We start from the raw sequence: 24366 nt of genomic DNA, 5'->3' as shown, positions 1-24366 counted from the left end.
TTTAATTACAACTTTCTTATATATAAAGCTGTACTTCAAATCAGTCTTCTCGTAATGCCAGTTATCATAACTTATTATGAGTAATAATGACAACACACTGCCCAATCAACGTTTTGGATATTTCTATGAACTTTAGATTATCAAGCATTTAACAGTATTTGTGTGTGAATTGTTCATTAATAATTAGAGTGTACATTAGTGGGACACATCTGCATTGAAGTAAATATACACTATCTGAATGTAATGTATATTCATGAGTACTATATGCATTCACATAAAAATACGGCGGTACAATACCAATTATTTTGATCACAGTAGAGCATTCAGACGTGTTAATCTATCAGTATGCATTCGTTTGGAATTCATATTTTAACTTGATCTTTTCTATTTGCTAATATGTTAATGCGTTTTTGTTGTTGTCCATTTTAATGAAAGAATAGGCATTCAATATTATATATTGTTGTCTGATACACCAATAGATCCCTTTCACGTACAAATTGGTTGGAAAATGTAACATTTGTAGAGTTGTTTTTGTATGCCTCAACAATAAAGTTACCTGAATTAATGTAGAAAAGAAAAAGTATTTATGTAAAATGTAGAAATCTTTAAAGAGCAATTACTCAAACATAAATCATTTCCCCGGAGCTACATGTAGAAATGCGCATCATATATTGTACTTAAGGCTGTTTATAGTTCCATAAAAACCGTTAAGTTGTTTCTCAGAACTGGCGAGGAATGTTTATGTATATTGCAGAAATATTCAAAGTACATAAGTCAGATGGATATAATTGACCCGGAACGATAATACTTAATCCGCATCTCCTCTTGGTAGTTCACGATGTTTTATAGTTGAATACAACGGATTCAATAGTTTCTGGAATTGATTAGGGACGGACGAACAGACGAAATGGCGAGGAAACGGATGGTCAAACCAGTGACTTGATGCGTCCTCTTAAAAAGCATAAACTCACACATTTGAAATTATATTTTTAGCATGTATTCGCATTACGAAACTATTATTATTATTAACATATTATATCAATATCTGTTTTCAAAGGACATTGTGTAAACAATTCCAGCATAAGGGAGCATTTCATACACCGTTTTAGTTAGCACCATACCTTTTAGCTTATATCCCATGTTTGTTTTCTTCTTTGTTCTGGTGAAGTTGTTGTTGCATCAATGTCACTAGGGTATTAACTTCAAACTATCCGGACGCATTTTATTTTGATCATCATACGCATTTTATTTTTCTCGTAAAATACAATGTATGATATATGGTCTATGACATAAGCATAAACTACATAATGACGCTTTAAAACAAAGATACCGGTAACACTAAAATAGCTCATGAACATTTCGCACATGTAAAACGAATTCAAAAGCTTAACTAGATCTATGTTTTATCGAAACAGTGGCCGTTTAATTTTATTTTGTATAAATTTTTGGCGTTGTGTTTGTTTGTCATTTGTACGCATTTCGGTGAGTTTGGGAAATAACGTCCGTCGTTTTCTGAAGAAAATGTTGACGAATAAGCCACACATCCAAACTTTTTTAACAATGAATAATATGATATTTCTAATGTTTAATATGCACCATCTTTCATATGTGTTGCCACGTTTTAATAAAAATGCCGAACAGTCGAAGTGCTGACAATAGTTGTTATTCGGAACTCTCATGTCTGGGTTTTTCCGATGTTTGAGCACACGCGTTAGGTACAAACAAAAGCTGACTAGCATATTTTAAAAGAGAGTGAATCAATAATTTCTCTTATCGCTGATAGTCAACACCACTTTTCTGCTCAAACGTTCGTTATAGTTGATAAAAAATACCATGATTTAATCATTTTTTCTTTAAATGAACTAATCTCGATCGTGTTTAATTTTATTAGATTTGTTATGTGTAATTATCAATGATAATAATAATATTATATAACAACAAAATACTTGAATTTTGACATTTCCTAAAAGAAACACTACTGTAGTTTAAATACGTATTATCCACTACTGAATGGGAAGCAAATCGGATATCGACGTTACTGGTCATTACTGTATTAATGACAATGTTTGTACCTCCCGTGCGCTCAGAAATCGGAAAAACCCACAGCGTGCGAGTTCCGAATTAAATCTATTTACATGCAGTAAAAACAATGTTTTTATTTGAATACCTTTGTGATTGTAGATCTTTCATTTGGATAACATTGATTGAAATTAGAAGAAAGGAATACGAGTTCAGACATTTAGACATAATACTGGTTTGATTACGTGTTTAATGCATATTTGTGAATATCCCGGAGAGAAGCGTAGAAGTCTACTAATAAGGAAAAAACAAACACTTAATACTATGAACAATAAATCATATTATCAATATCCTATTTATATAAAATAATTTACAATAAAACCTAGAAATACCACCTATACAACGTAAACTGATTGTCTCAATGCTTTATACTCGAGAAAATTCTACCTAATGCTGGAAATTAACACATGCGTAAACTATAATGGAACTAGTTTCGTGAATTGAATATATGCCTACCATGTGTGTTTAAAATCCTTTACAGATTAATAAAGCGTTAGAAATTATTGCCAATTTAAGCATGTTGCAGTATTTTTGTGTAAAATTGTGCATTGTCTTAGAGTGTATATTTGTGGAAAACATGATCATTGAAAGCAATAGTTTGTATTACCTGCTTTGATTTTTTCTTAATTTTAATGTTTATTTATGAATACTATAAATTATGCATTTTGTACAACAATACGGCGATACCATACACATTATTTAGGACACAGTTACACATTTAGACGTTCTGATCTTTGAAAATTCATACGTTTGAAATAACTACAGTACAACCTGTGTTAGTAGCCACCTCTGTTTTCAAACACTTGTCATAAGCAAGCACAATTTTGATTTCCAAAATGACCTTATATAGTGCAAATGCACCTCTATTAAGCAGCCACCTGCACTAATTGGTCAGATCTGCTGCTTCCCATAGATGGCTGCTTAATACAGGTTCAACGGTTTTTGTAATTTTACTTCATTATTTGTTGATATGTCGATATTTGTATTGTCTTCTATTTATGAAATGTAAGGGAGTGAAACTCAAGCTGCCTGGCAGTATAGCACTCTAATAATCCAAAACTCATAAGAATGAACATTAAATCGATTACATATGGTTTATAATGAGATTCTTTTTCGGCGGCAAAAGAAAGATGCGTTCACATATTTCGACATAATGCTATTTCTTTAACAAATAAAAACATCAAATGTAAGAGAAGATGCTTAAACTGTCATAATATTGCCCTTCATATAATAAAGTGACAGTGCAGCATATTCGTTTTAATGAATCCAGAACACAACAATTATGAAATTGCATAAAATAATCAAGGGAGAAACATTCATCATCACTAGAAAGTATTAAATAGTACCAATTATATCATTTTCGCACAATTATCTGAAATTGGATCAACAATAAGACTAAACCGGTTGTGGTTATTTTATTATGGCGTTGTCGTATTTATATTGTTTAAATTTGAATGAAATAACTTTACCATTGAGAACAGTAATGCATGAATTTTTACTCAAAAGCAACATTAAGGTGCTATGATTGCTAACATTCACTGCGTAGCGGTTTCCGGTTTAGAAAAGAAAACTCTGTGTTTTTGGACAAGTCGAAATTTTGAAATGTATTTCTTAAGCCTAAATCAACTAACCAACGTTATATAAACTGTGCTATCAAAGGCGGCGTTCGAAAAACAATCTTTACAGGGTCAAACCCACAACATATATTATTAGTTTTGGAGAATAAATTCCACATATTTTAAATTTCGCCCTAAGCCTGGATTTTATAACCATATACATAGTTATTTAAAAAAAAATCATGAAAAATTCATTTAACATTTGAAAACGTCTTCAAATGTATTTAAATATTTGCTAGGTCGAACTGTATCAACGTACAACGTTTCAAACCGTAATCGTCGATAGATAATTAATAATTAATTACGAGAATTAAGTCGCCTTCGCCATAATGGTCGAGGTCGACTTAACTCTGCAAAACTGGATTTCGGCTTCGCCCAACGGTCGCGATAGTATTTATATATATATATATATATATATATATATATATATATATATATATATATAATGTTTCACACATTTATAAAATGCCGTTAGGCTCCGAATCATTGTGTTCAACCACATCTAAACAGTGATGTACATATGATCAGCTGATTGGAAAACGGTTGTAATTTATTACTGAACTTTCACAAAGGTTCACCAACTGCCTATTATAATATTTTAACTACCGGTACATCCACTTGTGAAGAATCAATGCAATACTTTCAAAACACTCAAATATTTTAATTCAAACTTTTAGACGAATATTGAACAAAAATGCAATTATTATTTAGATTAGTAATTGACTTGTTTATTCAATGATGGTTTTTTAAAGGACTGAACAGTTGATTGCATTTTTAATATCTAGGATACTGTATGCAAGCATAACCCACAAAAAAAAAACACACACGCACGCACGCATGCACGCGCGCACGCACGCACGAACAAACACACAGCCCCGTCGTCTATTGCAGCGAGGATTTAATTTATTCCTACCTTTAACTTCAAAATACAAGCTAGTCTGAACGGCGAGTCCTCCACTATCTGTTGCAGAGAAGAAAATCGTGTGTCCACCCTCGGAAAATCGTCCGCCCGAGCGTACGTTGTTGGGTGAGACCGTTATACTGGAATACAAACAAGAACTCCAACATTTATTGAAAAAGACGCAGATACGAGATTACCAGAAACGATATTCATAAAATACAGATTCATGCGGTTTATAAAATATACATAATTTAATATCGTTTTACGGTAAAAATCTTCCTTCATCGTTGTCATATATGGCTGGCTCCGTCCACGAGACCTCAGCAGATGTTTCCCCACTTTTTGCAAAAATAGGAGAACTTTGTTTTAATACCCCGGGTGTGCGTATATAAGGGGGATGGTTAGGTGGTGGGTCATCTTTCAGGTAGGACCTCAAATACCTCATTAAGCGGCAGAAATAACCTGTAAATAAACTCTGATTTAAAAAAAAAGGTGGGTCATCGTCTCCTCCCCCACCTTGGAAATAATTAAGTTTTTTTTTCATAAACAGTACATGTTTATAGCATTTAAACATATTTGTATATTTGCTATAAGAAAAAACACACCTTGAAATATATTCGTTATGATATATATGATTTTAACTTTCAAAAATAAGGCGGCCAATAGATTTGCAACATTTTCGAACGTTTGCTGTTCTCAAGAGAATCGCACAAATGTTCCTACTTGGCAACATTTAAATACATAAAAAAACTCACATACAAAATATTAAACGAATCATCACAAATAAATGATACAGAAAAGCATTACCACAAAATATTGGCAATCCTAGTGCAGGAGCAACAACCCAGGAGAAACGTTTGTGTCGCACGTTTAAGTGACCTCCTACCGCTTCAGTTACTAAAACATACATACACACACAAGCGTATTGGATGGGATAAAAATGTTCCCTTTTTGGCGGTAAATGCCTCCTATTTATGTACATTAGGGAAAACAATATAATATGTTTGCTTTGATTATATATTGCATTATCATTTGTTTATGTCATTTTATGGCATTTATAGTAAATTCCCAGTTTTCATTCAAACATTGTGTTTCTGTTTTCCCTTTTTGCAATAATCGAGTCCGACTTAGCCTGATATCTCCCCACCCCTCTGACCTTGGGCAATACATAAATAGCACTTTACGCTAACATAAAATTATTTATGTCATCGACCTCCCCACTTTCTCTCTTGTTCATATGTGTACGGATTAGTCCGGGCATTAGCCGGGTACATAAATTATGTTTTCAACCAATCAATACACTTATTTTAAGCACGTGACGTGTTTAGCCAATCAATAAGCCTAGAACTTTTGAGAAGCCATTCTTTTTTTATTTTTGACGTGAGAAGATTCACGTCAGTTTTCTCTGAATTCAAATCCACCTCCTCCCACGCCACCTCCTCTTTGTCTATCATACTAGGTTTGGTGTTTTTGTTACATGGTCTATTATTTTTATAAAAGTGTAGTTAAACAGATTGGTCTTCAAATGTATATATCTAATTTGCTTATATTATAGATATGTTAGTTATATGTGTTTTTGCATTTAAGACATGATTATAGTCTTAAAACTTGCAAAATTGTTTTATGATTTAATTCGCTTGACATTCTAGCTATTTTAGTTCTATGTATTATTGGTTTTGAAAAAAGGTGCCATTCTAGTTTTCAAAGTTGCAATTTTTGACTACCAGTGATATACATCTACAGCAACTTGCCAGTTGGTTATGGTAATATTTAATACATGTATGAATATAGTATTTGGATCGGCGGGTTTTTGCCTCCCAGTTTTGTACATTAGGGAAAAATGTATAATATGTTTGCTTTGATTATATATTACATAATCATTTGTTTATGTCATTTTATGGCATTTATAATAAATTCTCAGTTTTCATTCAAACATGGTATTTATGTTTTCCCTTTTTCCCATAATCGAGTTTGACTTAGCCTGATATCACCCCCCCCCCCTGACCTTGGGCAATACATAAAAATGAGACACACAATACTTGTGGTATTGTCTCGCCGTTCGTTTTCAACGCCGAAAAAAGAAAGAATGCTATTTACTTCGTTACCTGTTTAGTTCGAACTTAATTCACTTCGACCATAGCTAGTCGTCTCGGCTAGCGAAGACACCTCAAGTTGGACATAACGGTACTAGGTCATTTTAAACAAATGATGCACCATATGTTTTAATTACATAGAAATAAATTAGTACATCCCTGACTGTTTTATTGTTACTGAAATTGACTTGTCTTGTTAGGTTAATGTTAATAGGTAAATATTTATGCGGTTTACACGAAATAGTAAACAATTGTTGTTGTTGTTTTTTTCTCATTAATTATTGATGTAATTAAGATTTCACTTGGATTCGGTGTATTATGAATATTTAATATTTAGAAAATGTTCGCAGTTGCCCAGATTTAAACTAATAAAACATCAAGATTCTTCATAATTAACTTTTACCGAACTAACGGTGAATTTTAAGCTGGTCACACTCTGGTGCCGATTTAACACTTAATAACGTGGTAAATAACATATTCCGAAGTGACCACATACCAAAGAAATGTTGTTATAATACATTGAAAATTTCGTGAATTGTGGCTGCATTTACCGTGATATTTGTGACAAGTGACAGACAGTTCAATGTCGAGGCCTTTAAGGTAACAAGTCACTCCATCTGGTATCTTCCTCGATGATTTGACGTGTTCTGTGTAGTTACTGGTGCAGTGAACAGCTTCATAGTTTTGCCTCACAGGACATCCATCTTCTTGTTTCGACAAAATGTCCTGGCAACAGTTTTTTTAAACTTCGTCTTATATATACGTTCGTATAGAATTTGCAGACAAATCATTATATGATTACAGTACACACTCAGAACGTTATGCCTTTTATTATATACCTATTTAATGCTTTTAACAAAATACAGGTTGTATCAATCGTTGAAATAAAAAATCCCATATTACGCTACTCGCTGTTTCCAATTCCGTATTAACATACTAGCTGGACTACTTCGACCCATTTAATGACGTCACATTACACGCACCGAAAATAGAAATATTTTATATTACGAAATATATAACGTAGCACATCGTGTGACGTCATTTCTGTGACAAAACACAATAGTTTTATCTAAACTCTGTAAGGACATGTCGGACGTGGTGTTTTTTAGCAGTAAACTATGTTTTAAAACGTATTTTGGAGTGTGTGTTTATCATGCATAAATGTATATTTCGATAGGAATGCAATACAATAGTGTGGTTCAAACTAAGTTTCGATAAAGACATGGAAGATAGAAGTGGAAGTGCATATTTTGTTATAAACATCGGATTAAAGTTGTCAACTTAATTGTTACAAAAATTGGAGTAACGATGGCATTAAGGTAAGCGTGTCGGAAACCTGTGTTTTCCCGGTTCGAATGTTTACACGTTAATTTACATAAACTGTATTCATACGCGTCTTAAATAAACTATGGCGTACCGTCTTAGTCATTGTTTTGTCAGTTTTGTTAAAGTAAACAATACATTTGTTAACTGTTTTCGTTAGTTGTTGTATATAATAAAATGAATATTACGCTAGTCAATTGTTCCAAGAGTTTGTATCACTCTTGTGGCTTGTGCTATTTCGCATCACACTCGAGGCTCCGCCTCTCGTGTGATACGTCATCACACAAGCCACTCGAGTGATACAAACTCTTGGAACAATTGACTTGCGTAATATTCCGTATTTATTATGTAAGTAACAGATGCACCGGGTATTAATAATCGATGCGCTCATGTTACGGCAGTAGTTCGCTTTTGTATATACAAGTGTTTTCAAACATCAATTCAGACACAAATGAAAATTTAACGCTACTATTTTAGAGTTTTGTTGACACAATTCATCTAAAAGAAAATAGTCAGGAACGTTGAATCAATAACATGTATAACTAAATATGATAGTTATTGTTATATCTTCATAGTTTTGCCTCACAGGACATCCATCTTCTTGTTTCGACAAAATGTCCTGACCACAGTTTTTTTTAACTTAGTCTTATATATACGTTCGTATAGAACTTGCAGACAAATCATTATATGATTACAGTACACACTCAGAACGTTATGCCTTTTATTATGTAAGTAACAAATACACCGGGTATTAATAATCGATGCGCTCATGTTACGGCAGTAGTTCGCTTTTGTATATACAAGTGTTTTCAAACATCAATTCAAACACATATGAAAATTTAACGCTACTATTTTAGAGTTTTGTTGACACAATTCATCTTAAAGAAAGTAGTCAGGAACGTTGAATCAATAACTTGTATAACTTAATATGATAGTTATCGTTATATCTTAAATAACACGGTGGTTAATTGCTAATATTGCCTTTCTTTTTTATTCTTTGCTTAAAATTCCCACGGACGAAAAAAGTGCTGTATCCCTACCATCGGTGCATTTTTTTGCAAGAATAAAGTACAAATTTGCGTATAAATTTTTAATAAAATAGGAAACTGCAATCGCAAGGTCATGATATTATGTAATTTTGAAAAAAATGACAATACCATTTTAAAATAAACGTAGTCATACAGCCAAAACATTATATGCTGTAGCAGTTAACGATAATTATTCAGTAATGTTTGCCCAAAATTGCATGCAAAATGTAAGAGTTACAAACAAAAGCGTTTAATGTCATATTATAAAAATAGCAAAATCTACTGTAGAGAAATGACGCTATTCCGATACAAAGATAATATAATTATCATGTAGCAATAAGAGATATTTATTCTGTAAAACGTTTGATGAAAATCGCATAGAAAATATGGGAGGACTTGCTTATAGTAGCTATATGAACTTTGAGAAAAGGGCATTAACTCCTCCAAAATAACATATAAAGCAACTATGACAATATATGATAAAGAACTCGAAGATAATGAAATCTGTAGAAGTTTGAAAATCTCACACAATATGTTGGGTGACATGCGGTAAAAAAAGTTCAGATAATATAATTTTAGACAAAAAAGTAAACAACTTAAAAAAATTAGGTCCTTTACACTCTTGGTTGTTGCAATTCTAACTAATTATTGTGTAAAACTTTGGAAATATTGCAGTAGGAGTTGCGCAAAAAGCGTTTTTACATATGATATTTAAAAAAATGTAAAAAATAGATAATTATTCTGAAAAGTGTGAAGAAAATCGTAAAAGGTAAAATAACTTAAACGAATGATTTTTAAAATGTAATTTTATACAAGAGGTCAACAAATAACAATGATAAAACCAATGCATTTCAAATAAAATTTGTTGATAACATGTGAAGATTACAAAGTTTTCTTTATAAAGTAACATTATCCGTATAGAGTGTTGGCTGATAAAAACGTACAGCTAAGATTATTGTTAACCTCTTAATTAAGGAGTATGATTTTACCTGACCCAGCATGAAAATCGAATTGGCAATTATGGCATTTCTAATAAAGAGGGATACTTTGACATTAAGCATAATTTTAGCTAGTTTACCAGCTGTAAGTATCAGATTTACAGGGTGCAGGATCACGTGACTTTGTTGGTTCACGATTGAACTTTCATGGATGTAAACAAACCGGCAAGTGGTGCTTTTTTAAATAACTTTAAAAAAATCTAAAGAATTTCGATAAATGCATACAATAAAGTTTCTTAATGCTGCGTATGGCAATGTGAAATACATCAGAATTACTTTATTTTATAAACCTGTGTTCTTTTCAAACATTTCTATGTGTACAGCATACATGTAACGGTTATGCAACGTGAAATTTGTGCACCGATTTCAGACGTATTAAAAGATTTATAATTAATTCTTATGATATCGCAAAAAAACTGTCTTTTATGAACTTAAGATTTTTTCAAATGTATTTCCATAACTTGAGACATTTGCAAAACATAAAGTTCTTCCCTGAAAACCCCGTTGATCCAGCACCCTGATTTAAGAACTGTGTAATTTAATTTAATTTTGAACGAATCCAAAAACAAACTGCCGCAGGTAAAGCAAAGGAATGTGTATTTCGACCTTGTATTTAAAATTTGAACATGAGCGTTCCAAACTCTGAAAGCCATTTTAGCAACAAACTTAAAGGAGGTCCGAACGTTTGAATTTATTGGACTAGTTCAATGATGTAACTCCAATTTGCTCAGTTGATAGCAACCATGTCGTGAATTACGCAGCAAAGCATACGGTGTGCTCGCATTAACAGAACAGGTGCCAGTTGACGTTTAATATCCACAAAATGGTCGGGAAACTGGTGATATTAAAACCTTAACTTTTCAAAAAATATATGTTACACATAAACTGTGTGCATACTTATCTTTTCCTACATGTTTGCATATTACTAGCCATTACAATTGTTAAAATGTTTTTGGTTTGTTTTCAGGTGTTGATATCATCTGTGTGCGCAAGCCGACTCGCATCCAGACCCACAAAGCCGAAGTCCGAGAAACCGCAGAGCACCCCCCCCCCCACCATTAACCTATTTATAGACGCAGCTTCCATATGTCACATTATATTTATTAGAATCCTTATGCAATTTTATATAAAATCCTCAACTTTTAAAACTACAAATCATTATGAGAAACATTTTTGTACCGCCTGCTAATCTTTGATTTGTAGGCTTACCTCTCGATCGTTGGTGGCACCGGCGTTAATTTGACTTTTTCCATCTGATAACAAAACGGAAGCGGCGATGAAGCATACGATCCAATGTTCCTATGTGTAAAAATTAAAGTACTACGCAGGGTTAAATCAACAAGTGTGTATTCCATATGCAAGGCAATCAAAATTTCAAATAACGAAAAACAAACACGGAAACAAACAAATCAAGAGAATCCTTAATTTACCATCATTCTTGTTTGCTTGGATGCTTAACGACTTAAATCTGAACAAATGATTGTGTTAGTAAATATTTATACCTTAACATAGATATAACGATCAATCGACCAATCGAAGGTTGGGTCTTATCAGTTATGAACTGTTCGTTTTATCCGTCTTTATATCTTTTTGTTATTCATGTGTGAGTATCATGTGAACAATGTTTCATATTACCGGTTTTACCGATCAACCAATATTTTTGGCAACTCTTGTTACCCTTGCACATTGCGTAACGACAGAAACAACAGTGGTAACACACAGCAATGCTGGCCCGGTAAATTTATTTCAAATTTTAAGTAGGTTTAATCAAATGCTTAGCAGCAAACGATTTAACAGTTTAACAAATGAACCTACAATCAATGTTCAGTATAATTAAATGTACAATTTGCACTACGTAAAAAATGGAAATAAAGTACTCAGTCATAGATAAAGTTTGTTTTGTAAACTATTTGAATATACAGTGAACATGTGATTCAACGAATAGTCGAGCGGGATACAGAATGTTCGTAATATCGCATCATTCGTATGATCGCATCTTTCATCTTTTAGATTCTGAAATATAGTTAACCACACGAGTAACCAGTCAGGTGTAACGGTAGAAAAACATCGTTGCATATTTCTTTTTAATTATTAAGTTTAAATGCATAGACCATGCATTCAATGAATATTTAATATAAACTTGTACTTCTTATTTCAATCAGTTTAAAACTACATGAATGCAATTTAAGTATGCATGTAAATAAGTAGGATTGTTTGTTTGCCACTGCTAGAACAATGAACTGTTATTGTTAAACAAATCCATGCTTTTAACAGGTGTGAAAATGTACTTGATAAAGTGCGGAAAAGTCATATTTTCGGCCTTTGGCCTTATTTCCAATAATGCCCCCATCCATCACACAAGTCCATTTTATGATTTGATAATCTTAACCCGGACATGGCTGCACGGTATTTGAAATGAATGTCTAATGACAAGTATTTCTCAATATTTAAAAGACTTTTAAAGTGCCCTTAGTGATATCATCTACTCGAATTTTCAACAGAGGAATACCATTCTAGCGTTCAGCAATTGATAACACGCTGTCTTAACATTCTAATTAAGTTATTTGTGTTTACGACATCTTGACTTATCCATATGAACCCAAAGCCGTATTTGTATAAGAGAGTTTTAACCTTGGTTACCCAACATTTTCTGCCTACATCGTCAAGCGATTTTAACATATCGTTACATTGTTTTGGGTATCCGTGTGACGGCATGGTTAATAAACTACACCAGTATCGAATACAATTGATAAAGTATGTCGTTCATTACGGTAATCTACCACAGTCCCCTAGAACCATACACGTGTTTGTGGTTTTTGCAATATGCAGTATATTTGTGCAATATTTGTTTTGAACAGCTTCAATAGAATCAACGTATTCATAGCCCCAAATTTGGGACGCATAACAAAGAAATGGCTTCAACATAGAGTCAATATTTTGAATGAGTCTGGAGTTGAAAACTTGCCAAAAGGTTTTTGAAATGTTTTGATCGAAAAAAGAGCTCTTTGAGCTTCTGATATTAATTTTGAGTGGACAGACGACCATGAGAGACTTGATGTTAGCAATATACCCAAATATTTATAAACGGAAGATACTTAGATTTCATTTCCGCGTATTTGCGAAGAGGACCGCCATTTCGAAAAACGGTTATTTCAGTTGTGTCCAAATTAATTTCCATACCGGATCATAACAAAATTGCTCAATAATATTGATTTGTTGCTGAAGTTTTGCATCAGTTTCAGCACATCCGGCTACATCGTCTGCATACATCAAACAAAGAATGTCTGGGATATCGTCAGTAATAAATATACCTGTGCTACACATGTTGCGTAAAAGGGCAGATAATTCATCAATGAAGAGATTGAAGATGGTCGAACTTGATTTGTCACCTTGACGCGTTCCGATGTTACACGGGAAAAAATCAGTGATATGATTTTGAACCTTGATACATGACTTAAGATTTGCATATAGAGCTCTAAGGATTCGAAGAAAAATACCATGCACGCCTATCTTCTCTAAAGAGATAAATAACTTGCTATGATTGATTTTATCAAATGCCTTACGAAAATCTACGTAGATGCAGTAGAAAGGACCACCTTTCTTAGAAAAGATATTTTTGTACCATTGCTTGAAAACAGAAAATATTATCGACAGTTGAATAGCCCTTTCGAAAACCAGATTGTGATTCGTCTATCTTGTTGTTATCTTCAGCCCAATTGTACAATCGATTATTTATAATGCCAGAAAATATTTTGTATAATGTGGTAGAAATAGATATACCTCTGTAATTGCCAGGAATGTTTGTCGGACCAGATTTGTAAATAGGAGTTATAACACTAGAACCCCAAGACAAAGGGATACTATCGGTTTCTAATATCTGATTAAATAGAAGTATCAAGATGGGAGATATGTCATCCTTGGTATATTTGTAAAATTCGTCTGGTATACCATCAATACCGCTAATTTTTCCAAAAGATAAGTTAGAAATAGACCTTTGAACCTCCTCAATTGTGATTGGTTCGTTTAAGACATTGGCTGTAGGATCAGCGATATTATGTGAATTACCAGTATATGGGTCTACATTATTAACATTTGCATCATACAAAAGTCTGGAAAAGTACTGATACCATTCAGACGGTAAAATACTATCATCTAAAGTCGCAATCATTTTACCTTTGTTTAAGAACTTTCCAAAAAGAGCAGGGATCGTTTCTACTGTCAAACAATAATTTTCTTTTGGCTTCCTGAAATTTATTAACAGAGGATTGGTAATACTTTTTGAAATCATTTCGCTTATCTGTATATGTCCGTAGGTCAAACGGGGAATTTGTTTCTCGAAATTTTTAATGCTTTATATTTTATCTGCTTAAGGGTATTACATATCGAACTCCACCACGTGGGCCAGGAAAAGGTGTGTTTACTAAAATGTTTGTCCAGCACACACTGAGCTGCGTTATAGTACAAAGAAGTTATATTTCAACTGCTGAATTTACATCCTGAGGAATGCTTTCTCGCAGTGAGTCATATATGGTTGGTAGCAAGTGTTTAAAAAATAAGTAAATTGTGTAATTTTATCCTGTTTCAAATTAAATCTTTGAATAGGTAAAAGATTCCCTGTCATTATATTATCAGGTGTTAGGTTAGGTAGTTGGTTAAGCTTAAGCAAACATGATATTGGGAAATGGTCTGATTCATCTCGATCGATCACACAATCCTTTATGTAATAAAATAAACCGGAAGACGCTAACATGGCGCCATCATTTGAGGTACAAGTAGAATTACCATCAATATCACTAGCAAATCGCCCATTTAGGAAGTGAACATCAAAAATACAAAATAGGTTGACTAAAGACTTGCCAAAATCATTTGCACGGAGGTTATATCTGCTATATTGAAACACTACACAAGATGTTCAATCGGGGATTGAATTGTGCAACAGCAAAGACCAAGAGGCACACGGGCGAGGATAAAAAGGTTAGTGTGTAGCAATTATTTTTTTCGGCATAGGTACTTAGATAAACAATAATGACTTAAGCTTAAGTTAAAAAAAAACGTTTCTCGAATCGATCATTTCTAGAATTTGTGCAACTCAGTGGATCAAACCTATTTGGGGTTGGAAAACCCGCGCTCTATATGTGCACCTGTGATAGTATATATGAAGATCAATGCTTGTTTAAAATAAATATCCTCCGGTTACCGATAATCGATAAGTTAATAAAACGAGTGACACTCGTTTATTCAGTAGCCACGTACATGATAATAATTTCAACTAGACAACACTTGTTTATTCAGAAGTAAAGCACATCATAATGTTTTCAACTCTAGTACACTTGTGTAATCAGTAGTAACGCACATGATACTGTTTTCACCTCGAGTACACATGATTATTCAGTAGTTACACACGTGATATGTTTTCAACTCGAGTACACTTGTTTGTTCAGTAGTGACTCACATGATAATGTTTTCAATTCAAATACACTTGTGTGTGGTTTTTCATTAGTAACGCACATGATATTTTTTTCAACTCGAGTACACTTATTTTTTGTTCAGTAGTAAGACGCATGATAATGTTTTCAACTCGACTACACCTCTTAAATCAGTAGTAACGCATAGCATAATGTATTCAACTCGACTAAACGTGGTTTTTTCAGTAGTAACGCACCTGATAATGTTTTTTTTAACTCGAGTACATTTGTTTGTTCAGAAGTAACGCATAGGATACTGTTTTCAACTCGAGTGCGCTTGTTTATTCAGTAGTAACGCACATGATGTTTTCAAATCGAGTACATTTGTTTGTTCAGAAGTAACGCATAGGATACTGTTTTCAACTCGAGTGCGCTTGTTTATTCAGTAGTAACGCACATGATGTTTTCAAATCGAGTAAACGTGTTTATTCAGTAGTAACGTACATGATAATGTTTCTCTCCTCGACTACAGTTGCTATGCAATGGTTTCGAACATCAAAATGTTTTCAACACAAGTACACTTATTTATTAAGTAGAAACGCACATCATACTGTTTACAACTCGAGTACACGTGTTTATTCAGTAGTAACGGGCATGAAGATGTTTTCAAATCGAGTACACTTGTTTATTCAGAAGCAACGGACATGATAATGTTTTCAACTCGAGTACACTTGTTTATTCAGTAGTAACGGACATAATGTTTTCAACTCGAGTATTGTTTATTCAGTAGTAACGCACATCACAATGTTTTTAATTCGAGTACACGTGTGTTTTCAACTCGACTGCACTTGTTTATTCAGTAGTTACGCACATGATACTGTTTTCAACTCGAGTACACTCGTTTATTCAGTAGTAACACACATGATAATGTTTTCAACTCGAGCACACGTGTTTAATCAATAATAATGTACATGATGATTTTTTTAAACTCGACAACACATGTTTATTCAGAGAAACGTACATGATAATGTTTCCAACAATATATAGTTTTAATAGACAGTACTTTGATCGAAATTATATAGTGTCTGTCTTGTTTAAAGATATTGTTTTATTTCATTATAAGGTAAATGATAATATATTTATTATATAAATATTTTATGTAATTTAAGGATTATTTAGTTTACCTGTTTCTTTGATTTGTTATTTTACCAGTCCCATTTTTTATCCACATTTCTAGCCTAAACATTCAATTCCTGTCAACATATCCCATCTTAATTTTGTGTGCTCATTATTTGATTTTGAATTTGTTAACGTAAGAGTTCATTTATTGCAACAAGGCATTAAATTTTCTTCAGTTGCTGTTTTTCTTTTAGTTTCAACGTGATATTGATGCCGTGATGCTTCAATCTTCAGTGGTCAAAACAAATTTCCTCATGACATCTTGGCTCAGTTCGTAACTGGGTCACGTAATTAAAAAAAAAACAAGGTTACTAGATCAACTTAGAGAAAAAAGTCAACTGTCTCGAAGTCGAATTGAAAGTCAAATCGTCATGAAACTTGGTCAGATCAATTGTTCTAACGATATCGGCTCGAAAGTGGTTCTTATTCGTTGAAAAAATATTATAAAAGGGGGCCGGGCAGTTTTTCTCAAATGGCTATAATGAAATATCATTAATACATAGGAAAAAACTGTACTGTAAGAGTTGTAACCAAACACGCAGTGTGATCTCCACTTTTATGCTTAGATGTGTGAATGGATGAAATCATTTTAAAATAAATATCGCATTCATAAGGCGACCAGTTCTCATAAGAAGCACTTACGATATCATAATTATGATATAATTAAATACAAAAATAATAGAACCTCGTCGCATAACAGTGCCTTTAATCGTTCTTTGCGACTTCATACAGAGTAGTGGTGTGTGTGAGTCAGACAATACTTTCTATTGCCTTACTAAAAGACATCGAAATATTCATCACAGTTGTAAAATCACCTCTCATTACAGTTAGTGAGTATTTTTGTTAGGGCCCAATTTTGGATTAAACTTGGATTAGACAGCCATGTCTTTGTTATCATCATGCTTAACTATTATGTAAAACTGCGTTTGTTTAAGCCTTGACGTTCTTGGTAGTTATTTGAATAAAGTACATTACATACCGTACGCAAAATAACCTGTAAAAGTTTAATTCATATCCGACTCAGTAATGTAATTAAATATTAAATTCCAATCTTTATCTTTCTATTTCATAAACGAAAAACAACAACTTTAACCGTTTATATTCGATTTATGCCATTCTTTTAACTAAATGTGTAAATAAATTCACGGCAGATAGTTCAACATAACAAAAGTTTGATGATGATAGTGCAATCGTAGGTGACAAATGCTATAAACATCGCACAATCGCATCATTTTTATCGTTCCATCGTCATATGACAAGCCAACAATCGAAGTGGACGTTTGATGGTTCGTTTGTAATTCTATGCGAACACTTGTCCTATCTTTGCTTCTTAAAAGCAACAACGTAAGTTTGAACAATGCATTGATTAATTGGTCAGCTGTTTGTTTTAAGTTGTGTTATGTGTTTCGGTCTGTGTTTATGTAAATGTGTTCCATACACGCAACAAGTTTTCAAATGCGAAGCAAACAGTCATAAAGATTAAAACGTATTAATCAAAGGGTTTGATAATACCTTTTTCAGTTAAAAACACACACACACACATTAAATACCATACAATGCTATGTTATATTTTCAAACCATAACCAAGATTTGACACATATGATCGTCCACAAACAAAATTAAACATTAGAAAATAGCAAGTTGGTATATAATAAAGCACACATTGTTATGTTCATCTTGAACATTGAATTCCATGTATCGAATTAAGGTTGTCGGTTAAAACAACAACACACACATCACATTTAACATTTCCTATACATATGTCATAATATTTCTATTAAACGTCTTGACTTGAATTCAAAACAACAAAGAAACCCCGAAATGATATAACGGATATCGAAATTGTATGTAGTGGATTCGATCCAGCAATTTCTACATTGGTTTTGATGAGCGACCGTTCTGAAATCTGCAAATCAGATGACAGCTGACCTCGCCGAATAGCGGTGTTCTGAAACACGTGTTATATTGGTGATACCTCAGTTCGTTCATATGTTCAAAAGCATTACGCTACATATCGTTTCTAATGGTGATTTAACGTTCTAAAACGCCTCAAAATCTCAATACAAATATTGAAATGTGAAATTGTGAAAAACATTTACAGTCTTATACAAGCGATAGCCTGTGATTCCTATGGGTCAAATCAATAAGTATAGATTTAATGTTATCAATCCGTTTTGTACCAAGCGTATTGTGTATTTCTTAATTTAAATAGAAAATAAACGTCATTTAAATATTTCTTCAAATATGTTATTATTAGTTATTATCCCCACGCTCCAAATTGGAGCGGCGGCATTATGTGGTTATCTCCGCCGTCTGTCCGTCCGTCCGTCCGTCCTGGCCACTATCTCCTTCTACACTATTGGCACTAGAACATTGAAGCTTAAACACATGGTAGCTATGAGCATATGTGCGACAGTGCACTATTTGCAATTTTGATCTGACTCCTGGATCAAAGGTTGCGGCGTGGGGATACGCGTCGGCCGCGCCATTTCTAGTTTTCCGTTGAAAACGGGCTTCACTATCCCTTTACTGACTAATACTTCAATTATGTATGTGAATCTTTCTAACCACATGGCTTTCAACGAATAGACCAAAAATGGCGGACAAAAGTAGCAGCAAAACCGTACCAGAAATACCAAATGCCATCGCCATTTTATTGGAAATTACCTAGATAATAAAAAAATAATGTCTTTATAATTAAATTATGTTGCACTTTTTTGGACCCTGAAATTACCATAAACATCAACACGGTTATCGAATTTTTATATGTCCACACAAATTGAAAATACTAACTGTCTGAAGAAGCAAAATGATGAATTAAAAAAAGCAAAACAGCGACATTACACTTTTTAGTTATAAACTTAATCAATTACATCCAATGAATGTAGAAGCATGAATTGGTAAAAAACAACAACAATACTTATAGTGAATATTTATAGGCGAAGCAAAGTTCTTGGTATCATTTTACATATAAATAAGTATGCGTTTCTACCAACCTTGAGAGTCTGCATGGACAACATATATAGTTGATTCATTCTTTAATGTTTCCTTTTTACCTCCATAGATTGTGTAGTCGTCTGCAAAACAAACGATTGAGTATTAAATATGTATTTACAAATTTTGGCAAGATATTTTATCGATGCACCGACTTTCAAGCAATAATTGATAAAAGGTGTATTGAACAAGTTTGCGAGAAACAAAAAAAAATCCAAAAACATTTTCAACATATGAGGCGAACATTGCCATTTATTAATGGTCGCATACTTTTGCAATCTGCCAATTTCACAGATCCTATTCCAAACGTCGTGTGCCCAGGGGGGCATTTCTTGCATTCTGTCTGTTCGGTTTCGTCCTGATAACCTCCCTCAGGACATAAGATGATTACTCCTCTGTCCGAATATGTTCCAACAGGACATTGAGCTTGCAACAATACATGCAAAAACATTATTGCATTGTGCGGGATAATTTTAAATCACAGCAAGATGTAACAATCGTGAACGGATCAGAGATTCTCTACAAAATAAAACTCCTCCATATAATTATGCTTTTAGAGGGTTTCTTTTTATTAGTGTAAGTGTAAATTACTAGTAATTTGCAATTTACGCTTCAATAAAAATATTATATTTCAATCAAAGATATAACTTACTGCAAACCATATCGAGTCTCACTGATCCTTTTGGGCAATTCATGGACGATATAACGCCTAGGCCCGAGGCACCGGGATTGACGTTGTATTCAATCCCGTCAAGAGTCACTTTGAAGAAATCGTGTGATTGGTTGACGATGTGCTGGGCAATTTTGTCGAGATCAAGGATATGTTCCACAAATGTATTTACGCTGTCGGTTGTTCCTGTTTTCTGATAACACTTATTAACAGTTTTGTTTATTTGGTCGTATGATATGAGTAAAATTTAGATTATTTGTTACATACAAACAAATACACGTTCAACATTTAGCAATATTTTAATATATTCACTTTTGAAGTTACATTAACGCTCACTACTGTAATAAATCCATCAACTTATACTAGTCTATAGGTATGTTTGTGATCAAACATAGGTGCAAGAAATAAAATGACACATAGAGTATGTATAATTTAACAATTTGGGGTGTACAGAATATTTAAGAAAACATTATCTTACTTTTGTATTGTTGAATACCGTCCTCGCTTTTTGGTTTCATTTCGATTTTTATGGTCACGCCATGAGGCGTCGAAGTATTACATTCCTCAGACCTCACATTTATCGTGCATGTATTCTCTCGCACACAACCTAGCTCTTTGATTTTCACCTCTACTTGATTCATCAGTGCATTTTATGTCGTAGTGGGTCACGAAACCGAGATCTGTATGCGAATGTGGTTCTACTTCTAAAAGTATTTAATTTAAAAATAATCACAAATTGTTTAACAGTATATTTCTATATTAGTTTTCGAATGTTTCTTTGTGATCAAAAGTATATTGATGGAGACTTTTTTAACACAATTACAGCTTGTTTCCCCAATATTTCTATTATAAGATTGTTCTAGTTATGTTTAAATAACATATTACTATACATAATATAGTAATAACAAAGGATATTTGTGTTCGATTGTACATTTTTGAAGAAACCCTATATTAATGTAATCGGTCAATACAATAAAATAAATACCGTCAAATATATTAGTTGCGCACTTCAAATAAAATTCTCCACATAACATGTGTCAGTCATCAATTCGCATAATTCAAATACAATTCTTTATAATATTTTGTGCTGGCATCAATACGCACGGGTAAAAGGTGTGTATGCGAAATGAAACAGCGGAAAAAAGGATTTAAAACGCGGCAGCGCTGTGAAATATGGGCGAAATCAATACTTAGTTATTAATCCCACTCAGTTTACATAAACATAACAAGGTTTCGTTGTATTGAAATATTTAAAAGTACCCAATTGCCAAACAAGCAACCAATGTAATGGGCATGACAGAAACACTTAAAAACACCAGTTGATAAAACATCAGTCGATATGTGAAACATTCCGTTTGTATGCTGAATGCAAGAACTGCAAACTGTCGATGTGCGAAGAATTCAAACCGTATTTGTCATAGGGGATAATTTATGGAACATTAGCTGTCATTGGACTAGGCACAATGAAAAATGGGATAATACATTATGTAAAATGTAACAAGTTTTGTAATGTATTGTAAAGTTGCTGCTGCTTACCTTTACAACCCATGTTGGGATGATTGTTTCAATTTTTGTTGTATGTTAAATATGCGTTGATATCAGGGTTGTGTAAAATGTTTCTGTTAAACATATTGTATTTATTGTACTTTGTTCCCTTATCTACCCTTCCGTGTTAGAGTGGTTTGCAGAGTGGTCGATCATTGATAAGAAATCTACGTGTCATTGTCCGGATGAACCGTTAATATACTTGATTTTATCTTTTATCAGCACAGAAAAGCCCCATGTATCGTTAATGTGGTGATTGTCACGTATGCCAACATATTCAATTAAAATGTAAACACTTGAATAATCGACCATTGATTCAAATGGATATTAATCACTAAAACTTCACTAAAAGATTTTCGAGGGGCTTGATTAAACAAAGATTGATTATCACAACTAGGCACTTCTTGCAGTATTTGTTTTTCGTCTTTTGATAACTCGCTGTTAAATGCCCCCGTCTCTATCTGAATGGTCTATGCGAAATGAAGTTCAATGATCAAGTTTTTGACATGATAAAGCATGTGTAGATTATAAGTTCATTTTTCAATAGGTGATTTTAAAATATGTTCACCCTATGGGGTATTTTTTCAGGTGCGTAATGCATTTATCCCGAGCGCAAATTGTCAAAGCCACTACTATTGGTCAATAATTACATTCATTATTTGTTTTCTTGACAACGAGTTCGAAATATTGCCAACTGATGAACTTATCAGAAGCAGTAGTAAAGTCATTTAAAACGTCTCTATTCAGATAGCATTATGGTATTAATCAAAATATACGATTTGCATGTCATCGGTAAATCAGATGTATTTTAGCAATATTTTACAAGAGTTTGTTTACATATTGGGACGGAACAAAAACGGTTAATTACCAGAGCATGACGGAAGGGTTGCCGTTGGATTTTTATCGGATTGATAATTCCAAAGATATCCTGTTGCCAGACCACACTCATATACCGGTAAATGTGGCATTGCAAAATACAGACCTTCAATAAATTGCACAAATGGTGAATGTAAATAGTCATAAATCATCCTTTTGGAACAAAGTAATAAAAAAAACATTTGGAGAATGGTTTTATGAGTACTTAGTGTATAATTAACTTGTGGGTTTCAATCTATGGGTTTCCATTATCACGGTTGTTAATGAGTTATTCCTTAAGTGAATGGTATGTATATAACATATCATATGTTGTGTCCTTTTACTATTATTGTATATGACATAATTGATAAGAATATTATATTTAAATATCAACATTTATCTGTAAAAACAAACCACTTCACAACACAAACGTAAATAAAACATACAGCAGTAATGTAAATATAACTTACCTTGCTCGCACGATATAGTGCAACGAAATATATCAACAGTATCATTGCATTGTACAATGCCTCCATGTGATCGCCGTAGTTGAATGCATTCTGTGCAGAAGTTCGGAGGAATCTGACACTGACGCCCGGTGTATCCATTGCTAAAACAAAGTTCCCTTAGCTTGAAAGATATATGTTATTGTGTGCTACATTTAATAAATGTGTTACCTTTACAATAAAGCCATTTTAACAACTGAACTCTGTATTTTTATTTTAAATAACAACTGACCTGCAACTACAGTGCAAATCTCCGAAGGTATTTACGCAGTCGTACGAACAACACGGATTGCTTATGCATTCGTCAATAGCTGAGGTCATTTATATGAATTAAAATTACAATCATTGCAATAAACGTCATCAAAGTTGAATAGAAACAAAACGATATAAAACCCATTAAAAGCTTTCTCGTATTAAACTATGAAAGATATATAAAATGTGATTAAAAAAAAATCCTTTAAAAAAAATCTCATTACTTAGAAAAAGTAAATGACCGTTCGTCGACAGTTTATTAAAATATGTTTATAAAAAGGATACAACTATGGCACACATACATTTAGAGATTTAATTTTAGGGAACCATGAACACAGCTTGTTAGAGTTGCAGTCCAATCAGGTTTTCACAAATTTTTATTTGCTTTTATTATGTAATGCGTTAAGAAATAAAGTTTTGCTATAGCATATACTACATATTAAGCGACTCACACAAATTGACATTCTCAAATTGTACTGACCGTCACACATCGATGGTATTATAACTCGGGCCCCTGTGGCCTTAACAAGTGCAGCAATGTTATATTCTGTCGTCACATTTGATACGCATGTTGTTGACCATCGCTTGATCTCTTCACGAGTTGAGCTTCGGAGGGCGATTTTCGTGTTGGACAACTAGACATTTTAATAATTATGAAAACAACAAGCAAGTGAATTGTACACACCGTTCGTTTTAAAAGTGTTTGCTTTGAAAGAATACCTTTCAAATCAAGTTAATATTATGTACTAAAAAGATGCAAATAAGAAACAACATACACTTTTTATGTCGGCGACGTAAAGGGAAGGTTACACAGTATTAATTTTGTGAATATAGTTTCAAGTTTCTTTTTTCAGTTTTGCCTTTTGGTCACACTATACTAAATAGTTTCCCTATATAATTAAATGTAAAAGCGACAACTTTA

At 33.1% G+C, this 24366-nt stretch overlaps 2 protein-coding genes across 4 annotated transcripts in view; both read right to left on the bottom strand.

The window, feature by feature from the left end:
• Positions 1-11545, bottom strand: part of LOC127841334 (sushi, von Willebrand factor type A, EGF and pentraxin domain-containing protein 1-like) — a 78920-nt gene extending 67375 nt beyond the window's left edge. For 2 of the 3 annotated variants that reach the window (XR_008030920.1, XM_052370064.1), the window contains exons 1-6: positions 11469-11545; positions 11248-11337; positions 7241-7415; positions 5404-5493; positions 4863-5058; positions 4609-4736 (exon numbers count right to left, since the gene is read on the bottom strand). Coding sequence is in view for 2 of the 3 variants with exons in the window: in XM_052370064.1 (XP_052226024.1) it covers positions 4609-4736; positions 4863-5058; positions 5404-5493; positions 7241-7415; positions 11248-11337; positions 11469-11474 (685 nt within the window). In the remaining variant the exon portion in view is untranslated. Of the gene's footprint in view, positions 1-4608; positions 4737-4862; positions 5059-5088; positions 5209-5403; positions 5494-7240; positions 7416-11247; positions 11338-11468 lie in introns of those variants that run through there. The other variant, XM_052370065.1, reaches the window with a different exon arrangement.
• Positions 11546-12037: 492 nt separating this feature from the next.
• LOC127840626 (sushi, von Willebrand factor type A, EGF and pentraxin domain-containing protein 1-like) overlaps positions 12038-24366 on the bottom strand; it is a 49272-nt gene continuing 36943 nt past the window's right edge. Inside the window, exons 28-31 of the mRNA XM_052369038.1 lie at positions 20765-20932; positions 20269-20472; positions 19887-20042; positions 12038-12051 (exon numbers count right to left, since the gene is read on the bottom strand). Of these exons, the coding sequence (XP_052224998.1) occupies positions 12038-12051; positions 19887-20042; positions 20269-20472; positions 20765-20932 (542 nt within the window). The remainder of the gene's footprint in view (positions 12052-19886; positions 20043-20268; positions 20473-20764; positions 20933-24366) is intronic.

The sequence above is a fragment of the Dreissena polymorpha genome, chromosome 8 (genome assembly GCF_020536995.1).
Source record: "Dreissena polymorpha isolate Duluth1 chromosome 8, UMN_Dpol_1.0, whole genome shotgun sequence".
Classification (NCBI taxonomy): Eukaryota; Metazoa; Mollusca; class Bivalvia; order Myida; family Dreissenidae; genus Dreissena; species Dreissena polymorpha.
This window is presented reverse-complemented; position numbering and strand designations above follow the sequence as displayed.